This window comes from Lissotriton helveticus, chromosome 7 (assembly GCF_964261635.1).
Source record: "Lissotriton helveticus chromosome 7, aLisHel1.1, whole genome shotgun sequence".
NCBI classification, from domain to species: domain Eukaryota; kingdom Metazoa; phylum Chordata; class Amphibia; order Caudata; family Salamandridae; genus Lissotriton; species Lissotriton helveticus.
The window spans coordinates 570,603,916-570,621,079 of record NC_136068.1 but is presented as its reverse complement, the minus strand read 5'-3'; the positions used below and the strand labels follow the sequence as shown (position 1 = coordinate 570,621,079).

The 17,164-nt window shown below is 44.6% G+C and overlaps 1 protein-coding gene across 6 annotated transcripts in view; it reads right to left on the bottom strand.

The window, feature by feature from the left end:
• The window catches only part of RNF25 (ring finger protein 25), a 115,221-nt gene that overhangs the window by 62,301 nt on the left and 35,756 nt on the right, over positions 1 to 17,164 (bottom strand). For 4 of the 6 annotated variants that reach the window (XM_078652682.1, XM_078652687.1, XM_078652686.1 and 1 more), the window contains exon 2: positions 14,244 to 14,318. In XM_078652682.1, coding sequence (XP_078508808.1) covers positions 14,244 to 14,318 — 75 coding nt within the window. Of the gene's footprint in view, positions 1 to 11,003; positions 11,048 to 14,243; positions 14,319 to 17,164 lie in introns of all 6 variants that reach the window. The other 2 variants (XM_078652685.1, XM_078652688.1) reach the window with 1 other exon arrangement.

Sequence of the window (17,164 nt, the reverse complement as noted above, 5' to 3'; positions counted from 1 at the left end):
CTGGTACATTTCAGTAGATCAAACCTGTGTTCTTCCACAGCTATCTCAATGTCCCTTGGCCTGCTCAGTATCAAATCTTACTTCCTTCTCAACAATGGGGTGTGTTATTTCCCAGCACTGTCCTGCGGTGCATGTCATGTTTGTGTGGGGGCTGGACCATCTTCACAGATAGATACATTTAACAACAGACTGCTACGTCGGAGTGTGTCTCTCTCTTTGCCTAGAATTTTTCTCTGAACTCCAGGTATTATCTACGCTTTTGATTTCAGTTCCCTCCTTGGTCTAAATGGGCTAAGACCAATTTTCAAGGTGTAGTCAATGAAGTGCTCAGTGCAAAAGTGAGAAATAAACATCTTGGCGATGAAACATTTTGAGATTAGAGGTACTGAATAGCTGATATTGATTCAATGACTCACAAAGGGAGCCATTCTGACTGCGCTACTGTATGACTTCAGTTCATGACAAACGAAAATTGCAATCTAGCCTTTTTACTGACATCACCACCTGTCTCATTATTTTTTCAACCAATTTATCAGCTTCTAACAGATGATCACATTACACGTTGACTTGGGCAGACCAAGCTTTGCATGGAGGTTCTATCACACTGACGGCCATTCTAAGAAAGCCCTCACGGTACCCAGGCTCAAAAACTTGAAAGGGCTAAAATGTTGGCATGTAAACACTTTATCAAAATGAACGGCCGAGTATCAGTTGTCTACACCACCATTCCAATAGAAACGTTTTTCTCACAAACTATTCCCATTACAGAGAAAATATTATCACTGTTCAATATTTAAGCTCTGACATCGAATTACAGTAGTCATTAATCCAGAGGATGTTCCCCAGTGGTTGGAGGTACTGCTGTTCTTGTAGCCATGTAAACATTAACAGGGAACAATAAAATGACAGAGAGGCTAGGCTTGCACTCCCCATACCCACCACCCCCACAAAAAAAACACCTCACCAGGGTCTATGACTATATTTTATCAGTATACATATGAGGAAGAGGGGTTTAAGAGGCATAGTCGACCCATTGTTAAACTTATAGATAATGGCGTTTTGTCAGCGTCCTCAGACTTCAAGGGTAACCTCGAGAGTAAGGGTGCAGTACACTAAAAGTCTGAGTTACATAAGCCAGGTGCTAACAGTCTGGTTGAGCTACTCAGCTTCAAATATAAGGAGTGTATTAAGACAGCCACAACAAGAGATGGAATCGGAAGAAGGCAGTGTGGGACAAAGCAAATGCCTAAATGTTGGTATCACATTATTCAACAGTATAAGTTTCCTTTTAACTTAGAGAGAAGACACCCACAATGAATGAATACCCTGATTGGTTGGGAAGGGTTCAGAGACACGGTGGAGGTTTTCAAGAAAGTGCAACATACGGTGGTTTGAGAGTCATTTGATAAGCAAAAATAACTCTGGTTATGTTTCTTTACATCTACCATACCATATTGAAGATCAGGTTGCCAATAAATCGAAAACTAGCAGTGACATTAAAGAAAGTGGTTGATGCAGTTTAGACTAAAAAAGGAAGTCTTTAATCCTGGGAACGTTTTGTTCAACAGGAGATCTTGGGGTGCAAGAGTATTGGTTAATTGAAAATCTGCGAAAAGAGGACAACTGAAGATGATGGATTCAGAGTGAAAAGGTGCCACAGTATTAAAGGACAATACCTGGCCAGTAATTACCAGTTCTCAATGGGTTACAGTATTGACAGAGTTTGTGATGTAGCTGTAACTACTGTGATGACACTATATGAGAATGTAGGATGTTGGCAACTGGAGAAAGCCAGAGAAGTGCAGTCTCATCCTTTCATTTTTATTGTTTGGGAGTGGTTTCATGATCATAGGGAGAAGTGAGAAGTTCTGACATCGCCTCAAAGAGATGATCACTCAAACACCCTGTAGTGGGGTTGCACTTTCCTCTGGGTGTTTTGTTCCGATTTAAACTTTTGGGGGATAAAATAAGTTACTGCAATTACTGAGATATTTCTTTTTGCACTTCTTTTGTTTCTAAGCAGAGAGCATCAATCTTCTGCTGGGGTAACGGGGTACACCATGCTCAATTCTGCGGTGCAGTGTTACCAAGTTAGTGAAGCAGTTAAATACCAGTCATTTTAACACTAAAGAGCTGGGCAAAATGTAAAATGGGTATTCAGGTAACTGCATATTTTTGCTACTTGCGCATGGATATAAATGATATGCTAAGGATACACAACACTCTCACGCGGACCACCTCGCTTTAACATGTCGTTTCCCATCAGTCCTTATATGCCAGTTTTCTTTGAGAGAGTGGGGAGTCAATGGCACCGCCTTCTTATGCACCAAAGACCTCAACATTGTTCTCTGCTGGCTTACTATTGCCATTAAAGAATTCTGTAAACTCCTGCTGTTCCTGCCTGTGAACCATATACGTGGGGATTATTGACGATTCATAGGTGTGAGTACTCTTACTAACAAACAAGGTACAAAATAGGTGGCACCAATTGATATTATCTGCAATAGAGTCAATACTCCGTCATATACCTCTTATTTTGTAGTATTAAAGATGTGAAGTTCCCTTTTCATATTATTTCATTCCATTGTTCTTCATTTGAAAACAAAAAAGGAGTAGTTTCTGTCCTGTAACTCCAGTTCTGTAGTAGGGGTATCTCTGTTATAGTCATAATCTAGTGAATAGTCCCGCCCATGTGCGTGGACCCCGGAGCAATCAAAAATAATCTCTTACAGTGTCAAAAAATGCAGAAAATGCATAGACACTTAAGAGAGAATTTAAAGACAGATAATGCAGCCAAAAGGCTACACTGTCCAGTACTTCAACTAGAAATTTCCACCATAAAATCCACAAAACAGCAAAGCCTGTACAGATTTCCCTTGCTTAACAGCAAAATCCCTCAGGAATGATAGAGAGAAGAACCTGGACAGACAAGCCCCATAGGCTGCCATTATGTGGCTTAATTAGGATACTGTGCCTTTAAGAGAACCTTCCAGAACCTTCTCTCAGTATCCCAGAATGCATAGCAGGTCCAACTTAGCCTCAGTTCTTTTCGAGGGCGTAGGAAACGCCAGACCTGTAGCATTATGATCATGAACAACACTCCACCGGGGAGGCGGGAGGGCGCTTATGACTATAACAGAGATACCCCTACTACAGAACTGGAGTTACAGGACAGAAACTACTCCTTCTGTAGTAGGGGATCTCTGTGTATAGTCATAATCTAGTGAATAGAATGGCAAGCCCATCCCCACACCAAGCGGCGGTGGAGAATAAAATAACGCCACTACTGTGCGAACAGATTCCGCAGCGAAGCCTGCCCAACCTGAGCGTCTGCCCTGGCATCAGTGTCCAGGCAGTAATGCTTAGCAAAGGTATGGACCGACTTCCAAGTGGCCGCCTTGCAGATCTCTGCAATGGGAACATTACGGAGCATAGCTGTCGTAGCAGCTTTGCCCCTGGTGGAATGAGCCTTAGGCTTACCTCCTAAGGTCTTATTAGCTTTGTAGTAACACAACTGTATGCAGGACACAATCCACCTCGAGATGGACTGTTTAGAGGTAGCAAGACCTGTCCTGACTGAGCCATAATTGACGAACAATTGGTCTGACCTACGAATATCTTTAGTCTTATCAAGATAAAACTTCAGCACCCTCCGCACATCCAGGGAATGTAAAGACCTTTCCGCCGGAGATGAAGGATTCTGAAAGAACGTAGGCAAAGTGATAGTCTGATTGATATGAAAATCAGAAACAACCTTGGGAAGAAACTTAGGGTGAGTACGCATAACAACTTTAGCATTATGAAATACAGTATAAGGTTCTTGGCAACACAATGCCTGAATCTCACTCACCCTGCGGGCCGATGTAATGGCCACGAGGAACGCCGCCTTCCAGGACAGGTGCTGCAACGAAGCCTTATGAATGGGTTCAAAAGGCTCCTTCATCAATCTGGACAGCACCACATTCAAGTCCCATGAAGGCGAAGGAAGCCTGACAGGAGGGAACACTTTCTTCAAGCCTTCCAAAAAATCTTTGATCACAGGGATCTGGAAAAAGGAAGTCTGTGAAGGGCCTTTCCTGTAGGCAGTCAAAGCAGCCAGATGAACCTTAATGGAATGGACATTAAGGCCCGACTGCGCCAGATGAAGCAGATATGGAAGGATGACATCTTCCTTGCATGACGTAGGGTCATAGTTCTTAGACTTGCACCAGATGCAAAACCTCTTCCACTTGTAAGCATAGGAAGTCCTAGTGGAAGGTCGCTTAGCCTCCTTCAGTATGCCCATACAATCCTCTGGGAGATTCAGATGGCCATATTGCACTATTTCAGGAGCCATGCCGCCAAACTCAAAGACGAGAGGTTGGGGTGCACCATCCGCCCCCCGAACTTCGTGAGAAGGTCCGGCCTGCACGGCAGCTTCATGTGAGGAAGGAGAGATCGGTGAAGCAGGTCCGTGAACCACCACTGTCTGGGCCATTCCGGGGCAATCAGAATCATTCTCGCCCTGGATTGAGACAGCTTGATGAGAACCGCCGGAATCAGGGGAATTGGTGGAAAAGCGTACAGAAAGCTGTTCGACCAGTCGATCCATAACGCGTTCCCCAGCGTCCCTGGCTGGTAGTACCTGGAGGCGAAGCCTCGGCATTTGCTGTTTTCGGCGGTGGCAAACAGATCTACGTCTGGAGTTCCCCACCTTGCGAAGACTTCTCCTAGTACTTCGTCGTTTATGACCCATTCGTGGTTTTCCTGCACGATTCTGCTCAGCTCGTCTGCCTGAACATTCTGCACACCTGGCAGATGGGTGGCCGTTATCGACAGTCCTCGAGCCAGAAGCCAGTGCCAGATAGCCTGCGCCTCCTGCGACAGAGTGCGCGATCTCGAGCCCCCCTGCTTGTTGAGGTAATACATCGTAGTCGTGTTGTCCGTCTGAACAAGCAGAGAGTTGGTCTGAAAGGACGGATGAAAGGCCTTCAGTGCCAAGTGAACAGCTCTCAGTTCCAGGAAATTGATGTGGTACGTGGACTCCGTCGGGGACCACGTCCCTTGAATTTGCAGATCTCCGGAATGCGCCCCCCAACCTAGGAGAGACGCATCCGTCACGATGGTCTGTGTGGGAATGTCCTTGTGGAAGGGAACGCCTCTGAGGAGATTCTCCTTCGAGCACCACCACTTCAGAGACTGAAGAGCATGTAGAGACAGTCGTATCCTGTCGTCCCAAGAACCTCTCCTCTGGTCCCACTGATCCTCCAAGCACTCCTGCAGAGGACGCATCTGTAGCCGTGCGTGAGGAGTGAGAAAAATGCAAGAGGCCATCGATCCCAGTAGAGAAGACACGGTCCTCACCGTCGTAGACGGAGTTTTCATGAGAGCCTGAGCCTTCCGAACGAGTGATAAACGTCGCTCTTCCGAAGGAGACACGCTTGCTGACAGCGTATTGATGGAGGCCCCCAAGTACTGGATGCACTGCACCGGAATCGGGACCGACTTGGACATGTTGATGTGCAACCCCAGCCTGTTCAAGAGAACGCACGTCTTCTGGAAGTGTGCTCGAGCTTCCGAGAAGGAGGAGGCTTTGATCAACCAATCGTCCAGGTACGGGTAGACAAACACCTTGTTCTTCCTCAGGTGTGCCGCTACCACTGCCATACATTTTGAGAATGTCCTGGGTGCCGACTTCAGTCCGAAGGGTAGCACCGTGTACTGATAGTGATTGGTGCCGACTTGAAAACGCAGAAATTTTCTGTGTTTGCATGCAATGGGCACGTGGAAGTATGCGTCCTGTAGATCTATGGCACACATCCAGTCTCCCCGTTGCAGCTGAGGGTAGATCTGATGCAACGACAGCATGCGAAACTTTTCTCTGCGAATCCACTTGTTTGCCTGCCGCAAATCCAGAATGGGCCTGAACTCGTTTTTGTCCTTCTTGCGGACAAGAAAGAACCGAGAGTACAGACCTCTTCCTCTTTGAGACAGAGGTACGTCTTCGATCGCCCTTTTCCTTAGCAGAACGTCCGCCTCCGTCTGAAGCTCGCGCAGTTGATACTGCGAGCTGACGGGAGGAATCGATGGAGGAGGGCTGGTGAAACGTAGACTGTATCCATTGCAAACAATATTCAGCACCCACTTGTCCTGAGTAATTTTTCTCCACTCTGCCAGAAAAAATTGAACGCTTCCCCCCACCGGAGCGGGTAACGGACGAGGAGGAAGTAACAGCTCAGGGACGGGACCCGGCCGGGCCCTTGGTCGCGGTAGAGGACTGTTGACGACCTCTACCACCCTGTCGCTTCTGGAAGGGCTGCCTGTACTGCTGCTGCTGCTGCCGCTGTTGATGTTGACCAGCAGACTGCCCCCTTCCACGACCCTGCGCCCCAAACCGACGCTGGTACTGTCGGAAGGGTTTCTTTTCCTTGGGCTTTTCCAGGCCCACTGCCGTCAGGGTCTCCGCTTCGGCCTTCATCCTGGCCATCTCATCATCCGCGTGCTTCCCGAAGAGGGTATCTCCGGAAAACGGGAGATTCGCCACGCGTTGCTGTGCCTCCGGTTTCAACGATGTCAACCTGAGCCAAGCATGGCGTCTCTGGTGAATCCCGTGGCAATATCCGTGCGCGGACAGCAACGATATGTCTGCTGCAGCGCCGATGGCCTGATTAGAGACCAACATCCCCTCCTTGACGATCTCCACAAAGTCCTCCTTGCGGTCTCGAGGGACGAGGTCTGCGAACTGCTCCATCGAGTCCCAAAGGGACCGGTCGTAACGTCCCAGCAAAGCCGAGTCACTGGCTGCCTTCATGGACGAGGCGGATGTCCCACACGCCTTGCGACCAGCAGAATCGATCCACCGGCTCTCCTTGTCCGGAGGCACCGTGGACGCAGGGGAGGTGGAATGAAGCTTCCGAGCAGCAGTCACGATGACTGAATCCGGTACCGGGTCTTTCCTCAAGAAGGCTGGGTCTGAGTCCGGAGCCCTGTACTTTTTCAGTATCCTGGAAGGGACAGATCTCACCGTCGCCGGCGTCAGGAATAGCTGTTCGGCGGGCTCAAGGAGCCCCGGCACCAGAGGTAACAGGGGGCGAGACAAGTGCCTCTTGTGTAAAGTCTCAAAGATTACCGAGGTAGAAGCCGTAGGCGCTTCAACCTCAATGCCCAACTTCGCCGCACCACGCAGGAGAACCTCCTGAAATGTGCTAATATCGTCTATCGGAGACACCCTAGTCTCCGGCGAATCGGACAGCGTGGGCGAGTAGGAACGGGTCCCAGAAGGAGAACGTGACCTGGACCGACGTCTCTTGTGATGATGCCTGGATCGTGATGAAGATCCGCGGCCACTCCTCGATCTGTCCCGTCTCCCCGAGCGAGACCTCGACCTCTTGGGCCTCGGACGCTCCTTCGGCCTCCCAGGGTCAGGAGCTCCAGGCTTCTTAGGAGTCTTCTTCGGAGGCGTCGGGAACTTAGGCATCGACACCTCCCTGGGTGGGATCGGGGGTGGAGGGGCAACCGGACGCGGGTCCCGCGGAGCCGGCTTCGGAGGCGGGGTAGGGGCCTTCGGAGGAGGACCCTTCGGCACAGCAGGCCGCGGAGGAGGCGTAGACGGCTTCATCGGAGTATCCACCCCGGAATGCGCCGGTCCCGGCGAGCCATCACCTCTACCAGAGAGTGGGGAGCCCCCCACAGTCCTGGGCCTGTCCTTAGGACCTACAGACGCTGAAGACCGGTGTCCAGACGACGACCGATGTCCCCTCGACGTCGAACGGTCCTTCGGCGTCGACCGAATCACACTCCTCGACGTCGAACCGTGTCTTCGTCTCGACGTCGACCCCGACCAGATCGGCGAGCCACGAAACCTCGACGACGGGCGATGGTGCCTCGACGGCGACCTCGACCTCTTCGCCGGTCTCGACGTCGACTTCCTGGATCGCTTCGACGGCGACCCTTTGGATCTCCTCGACGTCGACCTCTCCGACCTTCTCGACGTCGATCTTCTCGACCGTCTCGACGTCGGCCTTTTGGAATGCTTCGACGTCGACCTCGTCGGCGCCGGAGATGCCTTTTGTCTCGACGGCGACCTTGACGACGAGGATCCCCTCGACGACGATGTCCTCGACGGCGAACGGCGGTGTCGCCTCGACGGCGAGCGCCGACGCCGGGCCCTCCGATGTCGATCACTCGACGCCGACAGCGACGACGAGGATATCGACACCGGCTTCGACGGCGGCCGGAACACGTTCCTCGACGTCGACGGGCGACGTTTTCTCGACCCAGAGCCCTGGGGAGACCTGGAACTGGCCGTTGACCGTCCCCTCGACGTCGTGGTCAGCGCAACTGACCCAGACGGAGACCTTGGGCGCGGGCTGGTCTTCCTGCCCCTGGGGAGCCCCCCAGAGGCCTCAGCATGGGTAGAAGGAGCCCCTCCTGACCCACCTCGTGCCTTCAGCTTCCTCTCCTCAAGCCCCTGAAGCCTGATCTTCTTCCTCTCCTTCAGGGTCCTTCCAGAGAAGCTTCTGCAGATCCTACACTCCTCAGGGATGTGGGAAGAGGGAAGGCAGAGAATACAGACCTCATGGGAGTCTGTCTTGGCCTTCTTTCTTGAGCACTCAGGGCACTTGTCGAATAATGCAGGCATTATTGGACAAAAAAGAGTGCAGAAACACAGAAAGAAAGTCACCAGAGTACTTTAAAAGTACCAAAAATCGAAATCAGTGTAAAACACCAACAAAAACCCTTGAAAGGGAGAGCTCAATGCTCCAGGGTCCTGCTTGCAGGAGCCGGAAAAAAGAACTGAGGCTAAGTTGGACCTGCTATGCATTCTGGGATACTGAGAGAAGGTTCTGGAAGGTTCTCTTAAAGGCACAGTATCCTAATTAAGCCACATAATGGCAGCCTATGGGGCTTGTCTGTCCAGGTTCTTCTCTCTATCATTCCTGAGGGATTTTGCTGTTAAGCAAGGGAAATCTGTACAGGCTTTGCTGTTTTGTGGATTTTATGGTGGAAATTTCTAGTTGAAGTACTGGACAGTGTAGCCTTTTGGCTGCATTATCTGTCTTTAAATTCTCTCTTAAGTGTCTATGCATTTTCTGCATTTTTTGACACTGTAAGAGATTATTTTTGATTGCTCCGGGGTCCACGCACATGGGCGGGACTATTCACTAGATTATGACTATACACAGAGATCCCCTACTACAGAACAAGGTATGCTAAATGTTGGTCATGTATGACTAACTTTTTTATATTACAAAGAGTGTGTGTGTTGTAATAAATGCATTTATCTTATACGGATTGCTTAAAAACAACAATGTTATGATTCTGGGTTTGATGCGATTTTACAAATGAATGTTATGACTGTTTTATTCAAGACAGTGTTTGGTGTGGATTATTGTCATGAGTAGCAATGTGTTCAATTCACAACACAGAAGTGTTATATCATTTTTATATATAGCACAATGCTGACTGTCAAGGAAAACCTTGTCCATTGAATATTTCCTATGGCTAAAGACTTTCCAGCCATAAAAACAAAAACACCTGCATCAGAAGCAAAACACAGCCAAGCTGTTTAAATTACCAAGATTGACTAAGAATGGATTGAGAAAGTAGCTAAAGATGCAAAGCTCACATAAAAAAATAATTTCTGTGTTCAACTGTCATAACTGCCCATACTAGGGATTAAATGGGACATATGCTATTTAGGGCGAGTGTCCTAATTTTGCTTCACAAACATTAGAACAGTGTCCCAAAACAGGAACACATGTAAGGAAATAAGAATTGAAAAGGATGCACGATACACAAGGCAGAATTAACAGATTTAAAATATATTTTGCCACTGTATTTCAGTATATTACATCGATTGAGGGGTACAAACCCCTCATCAGTTGTTAATTCTTTAGCAAAAATAACTGCAGTACGGCCCTCACATATTTGTGAAACTGTCTTTCCTGAGGTAGTTAAGAGAATATTGAATACTACCCTTAAAACACTGCATCAACAAACATTTTCAAGATTACTGGTATCCCAATACATAGCATATCAGGATGAATAAAATGTTCATTACTCTGAAATGATCGATATGTAACGTAATCTGTAATAACAAGTATAATGTGATTCACAACAACTGAGTCATACGAAGTGTAGGCAGTTATTTTTTTGGTATTTTAATATTATATTTGAAAGATGGCAAAAAATGATTGTGATATTTCATTTTCTGTGAATTCTCTGCCTTGTGTATTGTCGTTTCATTTCCAAAGGTGTGGAAAGAGAAAATATAGTTAATTTGGTAATAGTGTGGGATTTTAATGCAGAAATTTCTAAATTATGCGGCCAGCCTGTTTCCAGATACGAATAGGGAGGACACTTTAAATTCACCAAGTCCTCTTCTCCAGCCAACCTGTTGAGCAAATAAGAGACGTAAGCTTCTCTTAGGTGCATGTAAGGATTATGGCTACACAGTGCTTAATTTGAGCCGGTGGTTTCCGGTGCTCAGTACTGGTCCTTAATTATCAACACGGGCACTTAGACAAACAGCACCACCATGAGGCAGACTGCCCTAATTTAGAGATCAGCACAACAACATTTGTTTACTAATTCAATATACATTAAAAATGTGTAAAACCTGTGGCACAAGCCATTCTTAAAGCTATGTGGGCCTAGAATAGTTTGAACTGTCACACTGCTGCTAGGTGTGTGGTGGTTAGTAGCTGTGTTGGTACTGTTATTGGAAGCGCTGGTAGAAGCAATGGGTGGTGCAAGCAGCAGTGATCTCCTAAAAGGGACCTGGCACTTATTGTTTACCAAATTATGCACTGTGGATATATAGTCGCAAATAGAAGACTTTCCGAAGATATCTCTGCTCATTTTACGTACAAGAGCGGGAGAAGACTATTAAATTGACTATATTCTTCCTTCCTTCCCTATGTTTAGTTTGGTAACTACCTTTGAGATATTGGACTCTGAGTGGAGTGATCATAAAATAATTTCAATTTCTTTTAACATCAAGTTAGCTATGGAGTCCTTACCTTGGAACTTTAAGGGTGATCAAATGCCCAAATAGGAAAGTGCACTGGAATACATCAAGCAAAGAAAAGCTAAAAGATCAATTAAAAAAAATACTTTACAACTTAACATTGATAGTGAGTTAATCTCGGAGGCTACTTTTATAAGGATGTGCAGGCCTTGGCGATAGAGAACTTTTTTCCTCAAAGGGCCCCTCGGGTATATAATACACCCTAAGAAGTCACCCACAAGGAATTTATCTGTAATAAATGAATACATTTCAAAAGCAACAATTCTTATCTTTTTCAAGGGGAAGAGGGAAAATGATAAAATTCTTAAAAAGACAAAGCACAGGATGGAAAGAGACAATAAAAAAGCAGCAGGTTCTGGATTGATCTATAGGAAGCTGCCATTAATAAAGATTCCAGAAGGGTCTGGCACATAATTACATCAACTGGGAATAGTATTAGGCCCAAAATCAGTCCAATCTGAAATAGTTAGTGGTCTTCTTATATATCCAAATTCTACTCCGCTAACCATCCAGTTGATGAAAATGTACTTCCCCTGGCGGTTTCATCCTCTGAAGGGGTAGATTTAGAATGCACCTCGAGGGCTCAAATTAAAGGAGATTATACTTCACACGAGAACCTTGAGTGGTAGGAGCCCGGACCAAATCCTGATAATCATAAAATTAGAAGCAGACCTCTGCTCAGATTACTTGGTAGCTCTCTTTAATTATGGTTAGTGGTATAGATCAATTCCATCTTCATGGAGGGGTAGTATCATCTTACCGCTACATAAGAAGGGCTCTACTGCCTTTCCTAATAACCATAGGCAAATAGCACTCCTTGGTTTGATAGGAAATATTTTTGCTAAGAGCTTTTAAGGTCATCTTCAATACTGGGAGGACGCTAATATCATACACTTCGAGCAGGCTAGATTTAAACCTAACAGTTCAACTTTAGATAATATCACAGCCCTTCAACTGATGTTAGAGAAATATGTGGTGCTAGGCAATATGCCCGTTTACGCTACTTATATTGACTTCTGGGCGGCCTTTGATGGTGTAGATCGACTAACTCTGTAGTGAAATTTCCGAAATGTAAACATTTCTGAACATCTGCTGAATCGAATAATCGAACTTTATTCCTTTACCTGGTGCCATGTACTGCTTGGGGGCAACAACGGGTTATCACCTAAAATACTAACAAACAAGGATCATAAACAAGGATGCCAGTTAGATCCATTATTATTTTCACTATAAAGCTATGAATTACCAATGGCATGGACTGACTCGGGATGGGCTGCCCCAGTTAGGTCACTGTGAAATGTCTTCACTGCTTTATGAGGATGATATTGTGATCTTGGACCTGGCTCCTAGGGGGCTTCAAAGATGGTTGGATTATCTGCAGAGGTATGCTGAAAACCATAATTTAAAGAGTAATATCAATAAAAGCAAAGTGATGATCTTTCATATCAAGGGAGGTAGAAATCTGAGAAATTGTAAGTGGCGGCTAGCAACCCAGAAGCTGGAATGTGTTACCACATATCCTTATTTGGGTAAAATGTTCTCTGCCAATCTCTCTGTGAAAGAATACATTTTGCGCTTATCTGAGAAAGTTATGGCACATACCAATGCACTCTTTATCAATTTATAGGGCTGTAGGCCGCAGATCTTTTAGCCATTTTCTGTGCATAATGTAAAAATCCCCATAATTTTACTTTATGCCATTGAAATTATTGACTTGAAATAACGGAACTTTTTGCATAAAATGGAGAGGAAAATGCTTCAAAAAAATTTATAATGTAAATACCCTCGCTCTGGTTGAAGATTTATGCTTAGAAATGGGGCTCCCAAGCATCTATGTCAAGGGGCTGGCCGCCGTCCTCCGAGGGGGCCACAGGCTTTTGCTTAGCATAAAGAATTCCCTTAGAAGCCTACTCCATTGAGAAGCATTTGGCCAATGTAGTACCGCCAACTCCATGATAAAGAATTTTAACAAAGCACCACAGCACTTTTGTTTGAACAGGATTGAGCTTAAGGCAATATCTAGTTTTACACAATAATTTTTTAAAGCATATAATTTAGATTACCTCAAGGGATCACGAAATGCTTTCATTTAGGGAAACAAGAGGGATGGAGAGAATAGTTTCTACATGTTCTACAGGGCACCCTCAACCATATTTAAAGTGGAACTTGAAGCAGGGCATTAGTCGGTTTTTCAAATTGTTTTGATTAAATATCCTACCATTAAATATTATTACATGAGTATGGTTGAGCGTGGGGCCAGAACTTAGATATCTGCGAGGTTTCCAGACAAACTTTATAACATGTTCTTTTTGTGTGCCCCGCATTGTATCATAATTGTTGATGTCTATTGAAACCAGTCTATTTGAAATACGGCAGAGCACTCATCAAAAGATGCTATGCAACTATTATTTAATCGAGCAAATAAAATGTGGTTTAAAATCGTTTGCTTTTTAAAAAAATGTATTGATTATGTAGTCTGTATTTCTTGTAAAGTGGATTTCACTGTAATATGTATTTTATGTAAAGTGGATCTCTTTGTAGATCTATCTTTTATAAATACATTTGATTGGGTTGTGTATTGTGCATAGTTTCAACCATTATTTTCTTACAGGACTTCCTATTTTGGGAAGACTAATCATTTTTATTGGTTTACCCCATCCTATTGGTACGAGGAGTAGCTCTTGCTTTGAATAGATTCTTTTCAAGTATTTACATCATTTTGGCAGGCTCATATGACTGAATTTATTCTAGCAAAGTCATTGAGGGAGGAAGTCAAGCTAAGGAAATTAGACCCAATATGTGATGCAGACCTCAATCACCACCCAAATGGGAGCAGTAGTACTATCACTCTTCTGTATAGTGAACGCCATGCCGTTCATCCCTCACACAACAGCACCCTTCGTAATCTGCACACTCATCAACTCACACCTGGAATACAGCAATACCCTCTGTGTTAAACTGACAATATACCTAATAAGGACTCAAACGCCCAACATGAGGTAGTCCAGGTCACCGCTGGCACCCAGTCGTAGCAGATGGGGCAGGTGCTAAAAAATGTCTTCAAGTAAATTACTATTTTGAGGGCCACTTAAAGCAATGTGAAAGGTGAGATGAGGGTGGGGGGGGGGGGGGGGGGGGGGGGGTGGTGAAGAGTAGATAAACAGAAAGGGAAAACGATGTGGTGTTATGATGGAAAATGAAAGTGAGGTAATGTAATGTAGTACAGGTCTACCTGCTGCTTCCTCGGTGCACATGCAGCTCATGTGGATAGATGGATTCCAGGACCTCCACCTCTTGTGGCAATGACCTGCAGGGAGAGTTGAGAGAATGTATCAAAAACCCACTAATGCCCTTCCAAACAGCAATGTCAAGGAATACATATATTTGGGCTGGTTAGTCCCCAGGCGTTTGGGCTGAGTCACCTGTCTCGGAGTGGTTCTTTACATCACTTACATGAACTATAAGCACACAACCTCACAATCTCTACAGAAAGAGGCCACTGTAAAGCGAATACGAACTATTGGATATGTGGCTTCATCAAGTAGAAGGTTCCTCTGAATCCTAAAGACCACGAGGACAATCTAGGTTATAGGACCGCAATTAACAATATGAGGGTCAATGGTGTAATTAACCTGAGGACGGATTGTCATTAACAGTTATCAGGAATAAGCTATTTCTCTGCTTAAGGGGGGCTGAACTTCCAAGTTCCGGGCCTCGACTTCTACTAACCCATAACAGCTGATCTGGATTTCCCTTCTAGGTTTCAAACAAACAGTTGATCATTTGCAGGCTGTTAACTCTTAATTTACTCACAAGAATGTGGACAATTGTGTATTTACGATACATTAAAAATTACCTTAACACATAAACTTGAGTCACTGTGTGCAGAAAATACATGCATCCTTGTTTCATATAATCATCTAATTACCAGAGTTTTTATAAGAAAGGATTTGTGCTCTTCTGCATAGAGCTTGTGTTACCACACTAGAATAGTAAAAACATATTGGGGTGTTCTTCCTTACTTCACCCCACTGACACCACACATTCATTGTGAACAATATATAATTAGTCACATGAAAATTGTAAGCATATCACTGCCTTTATATATGGTGGGCAAGTTTTTTTTAAGTTGAGAATTTCGACTTTGACTTTACTTCAATAAGTCCATCATTAGGAGACCAAAATGTTTCCGAATAATTATTAACACAAACAATTTTCATTAGATCTAATGGGAGTGTGCCATGTTGTATAGAGAAAAGACGTCTTCAGAAGTGTAGCCCTCAACGTTAGTTACATGACAGTTTAGCTTGGTAAGTATTAAATCAAAAACAAAATCCAAGGTAACAGTGCGAAATCTCAGAGAAGGGAAGAAAAGAGATGCTGCATTTAAAACAAAAGTTAACTGCCAACATTCAGAGAATATTAGTATTTTATTCAATGTAATATTAAAGCATGATGGGCATGTCAAGATTAACACTGAAGGCCAGGAGTCCGGTTCAGAAATCCAGCCAAGTCCTCACAACAATCTGCCTCATCTGTATTTGTTATGCAAAACTAAAATTACCTACTCACCTATTAATCAATAAGGGATATTTGTGGACTTTTAATTTGGGTTCCCCAAATAAACATGCTGCAATTTCTAGTCTTCTTCTTTTTCAATACTGGAACCTTCTAACTGAGTCCAGCCATTTCAAATTTGCACTTTGTTCTTGAATTTTCCTTGACATAGAGGCATCTGCGTTTTAGTCACTGGAGCAGGAACCTTAAACCAGCTAAAATGTAGGTTTAGAATACTCCTCTATCACGGATAAACTAATAAGTATTAATTTTTTCTAACAAACATTTTTAAAAAATAAAGGTACAACAACTTGTTTACTTTTTAACAGACCTCTCCTTAACCATTCGTGCTTTAAGTTCTGTATACAGAGGGTTTCTTTACAGTTTGTCCTGCAGTTAATTTGGGCAGGACAGAAAGTTTCTGTCTAATTTATCTCCTGAAGCAGGAATTATTGCACTGTAGAGAGTTAAGTTATTTTAAACTCACATCTGTGAGGAACTAAACATCTCTGAGGCATCATTAGTGTATGAGCATCAAACGTCAGTACACATAAAAAGATCTAAACACCCATCAGGGAGAATATTTTGGGAGAGGAGATAGCTTTAGTGGGTAGATGAAGATCCAGAAAGCTGGTGATCTGAAGCTCAACACTCTAGAGTGACTTGTAGAATCCAGTCACCAAGGAAACAGATAGGCTACGTCTCAGCTTACCAAAGCAAGATTAAGACCTCAAAGAAACTGCCTGTATGCTCATGAAATGCTGGATCAGACAAAGAGCCTCCATTCTGATATGTGCTCAGTTTCAGATTTTACTCTAGCAATTGCCAAACGGTTCCAATACACTAATAAAGACCTTTCCCACCAAGCTATTGAAACTTTTCAGAGATTAACTAACAATAAATGCTGGACCACTTAATGCTGAAGGCCCCAACTGTGAAATGTATACACTTAAGAGACTGTGGTAGCATTCTGATTTCCTGAATTCAGAGCATCTATTTCCCTTCAGTCACTTCCCGAGGTCTCTGTAAGGCACAGGCAACAATTGGTTCTCTGAACATTGAGCGGATACCCTTCTAAAGACCAATGGAGATTTACCTTTGCCCCACACCAGATGCAGCCATCATTATAGGGTGCTATGCTGTGAAACAGGAAAGAGTGCTGGACCCTTGCAGAGGTTTGGTGATTACAAAGAACAACCTCACAATATAGAGCCAAACAGAGTGTAGACTGCTCATGAATGACTTGGATTCATTATAAGCTGCTTTAGTTGTTATTGCCAGAGATCTGGTTTTGAATGTACTGTTAAACCATGAGTTCAAGTGAGGTCTGGAGGCAAAAACGTGTCACTTCTCCCATCATCTCTCACTGGGAACAGCAGACAACCAGAAGATTGTAGAATATTTGTCCCTCTAAATAAGCCTTGCTAGAGACAGGAAGGTTGTTTTGTCTCAAGCATTCACATTCAGGTGGAAGCCTTGCAGGTTATACTGAAATTCAATCCGAAATTGCTGCATGTGTGGAAAACTGGGTTTTTGTTGCAGTAGTCTCCCCACTTTTTGCCTGGTATTTGATGCAACTTTGACTGAAGTGCACTG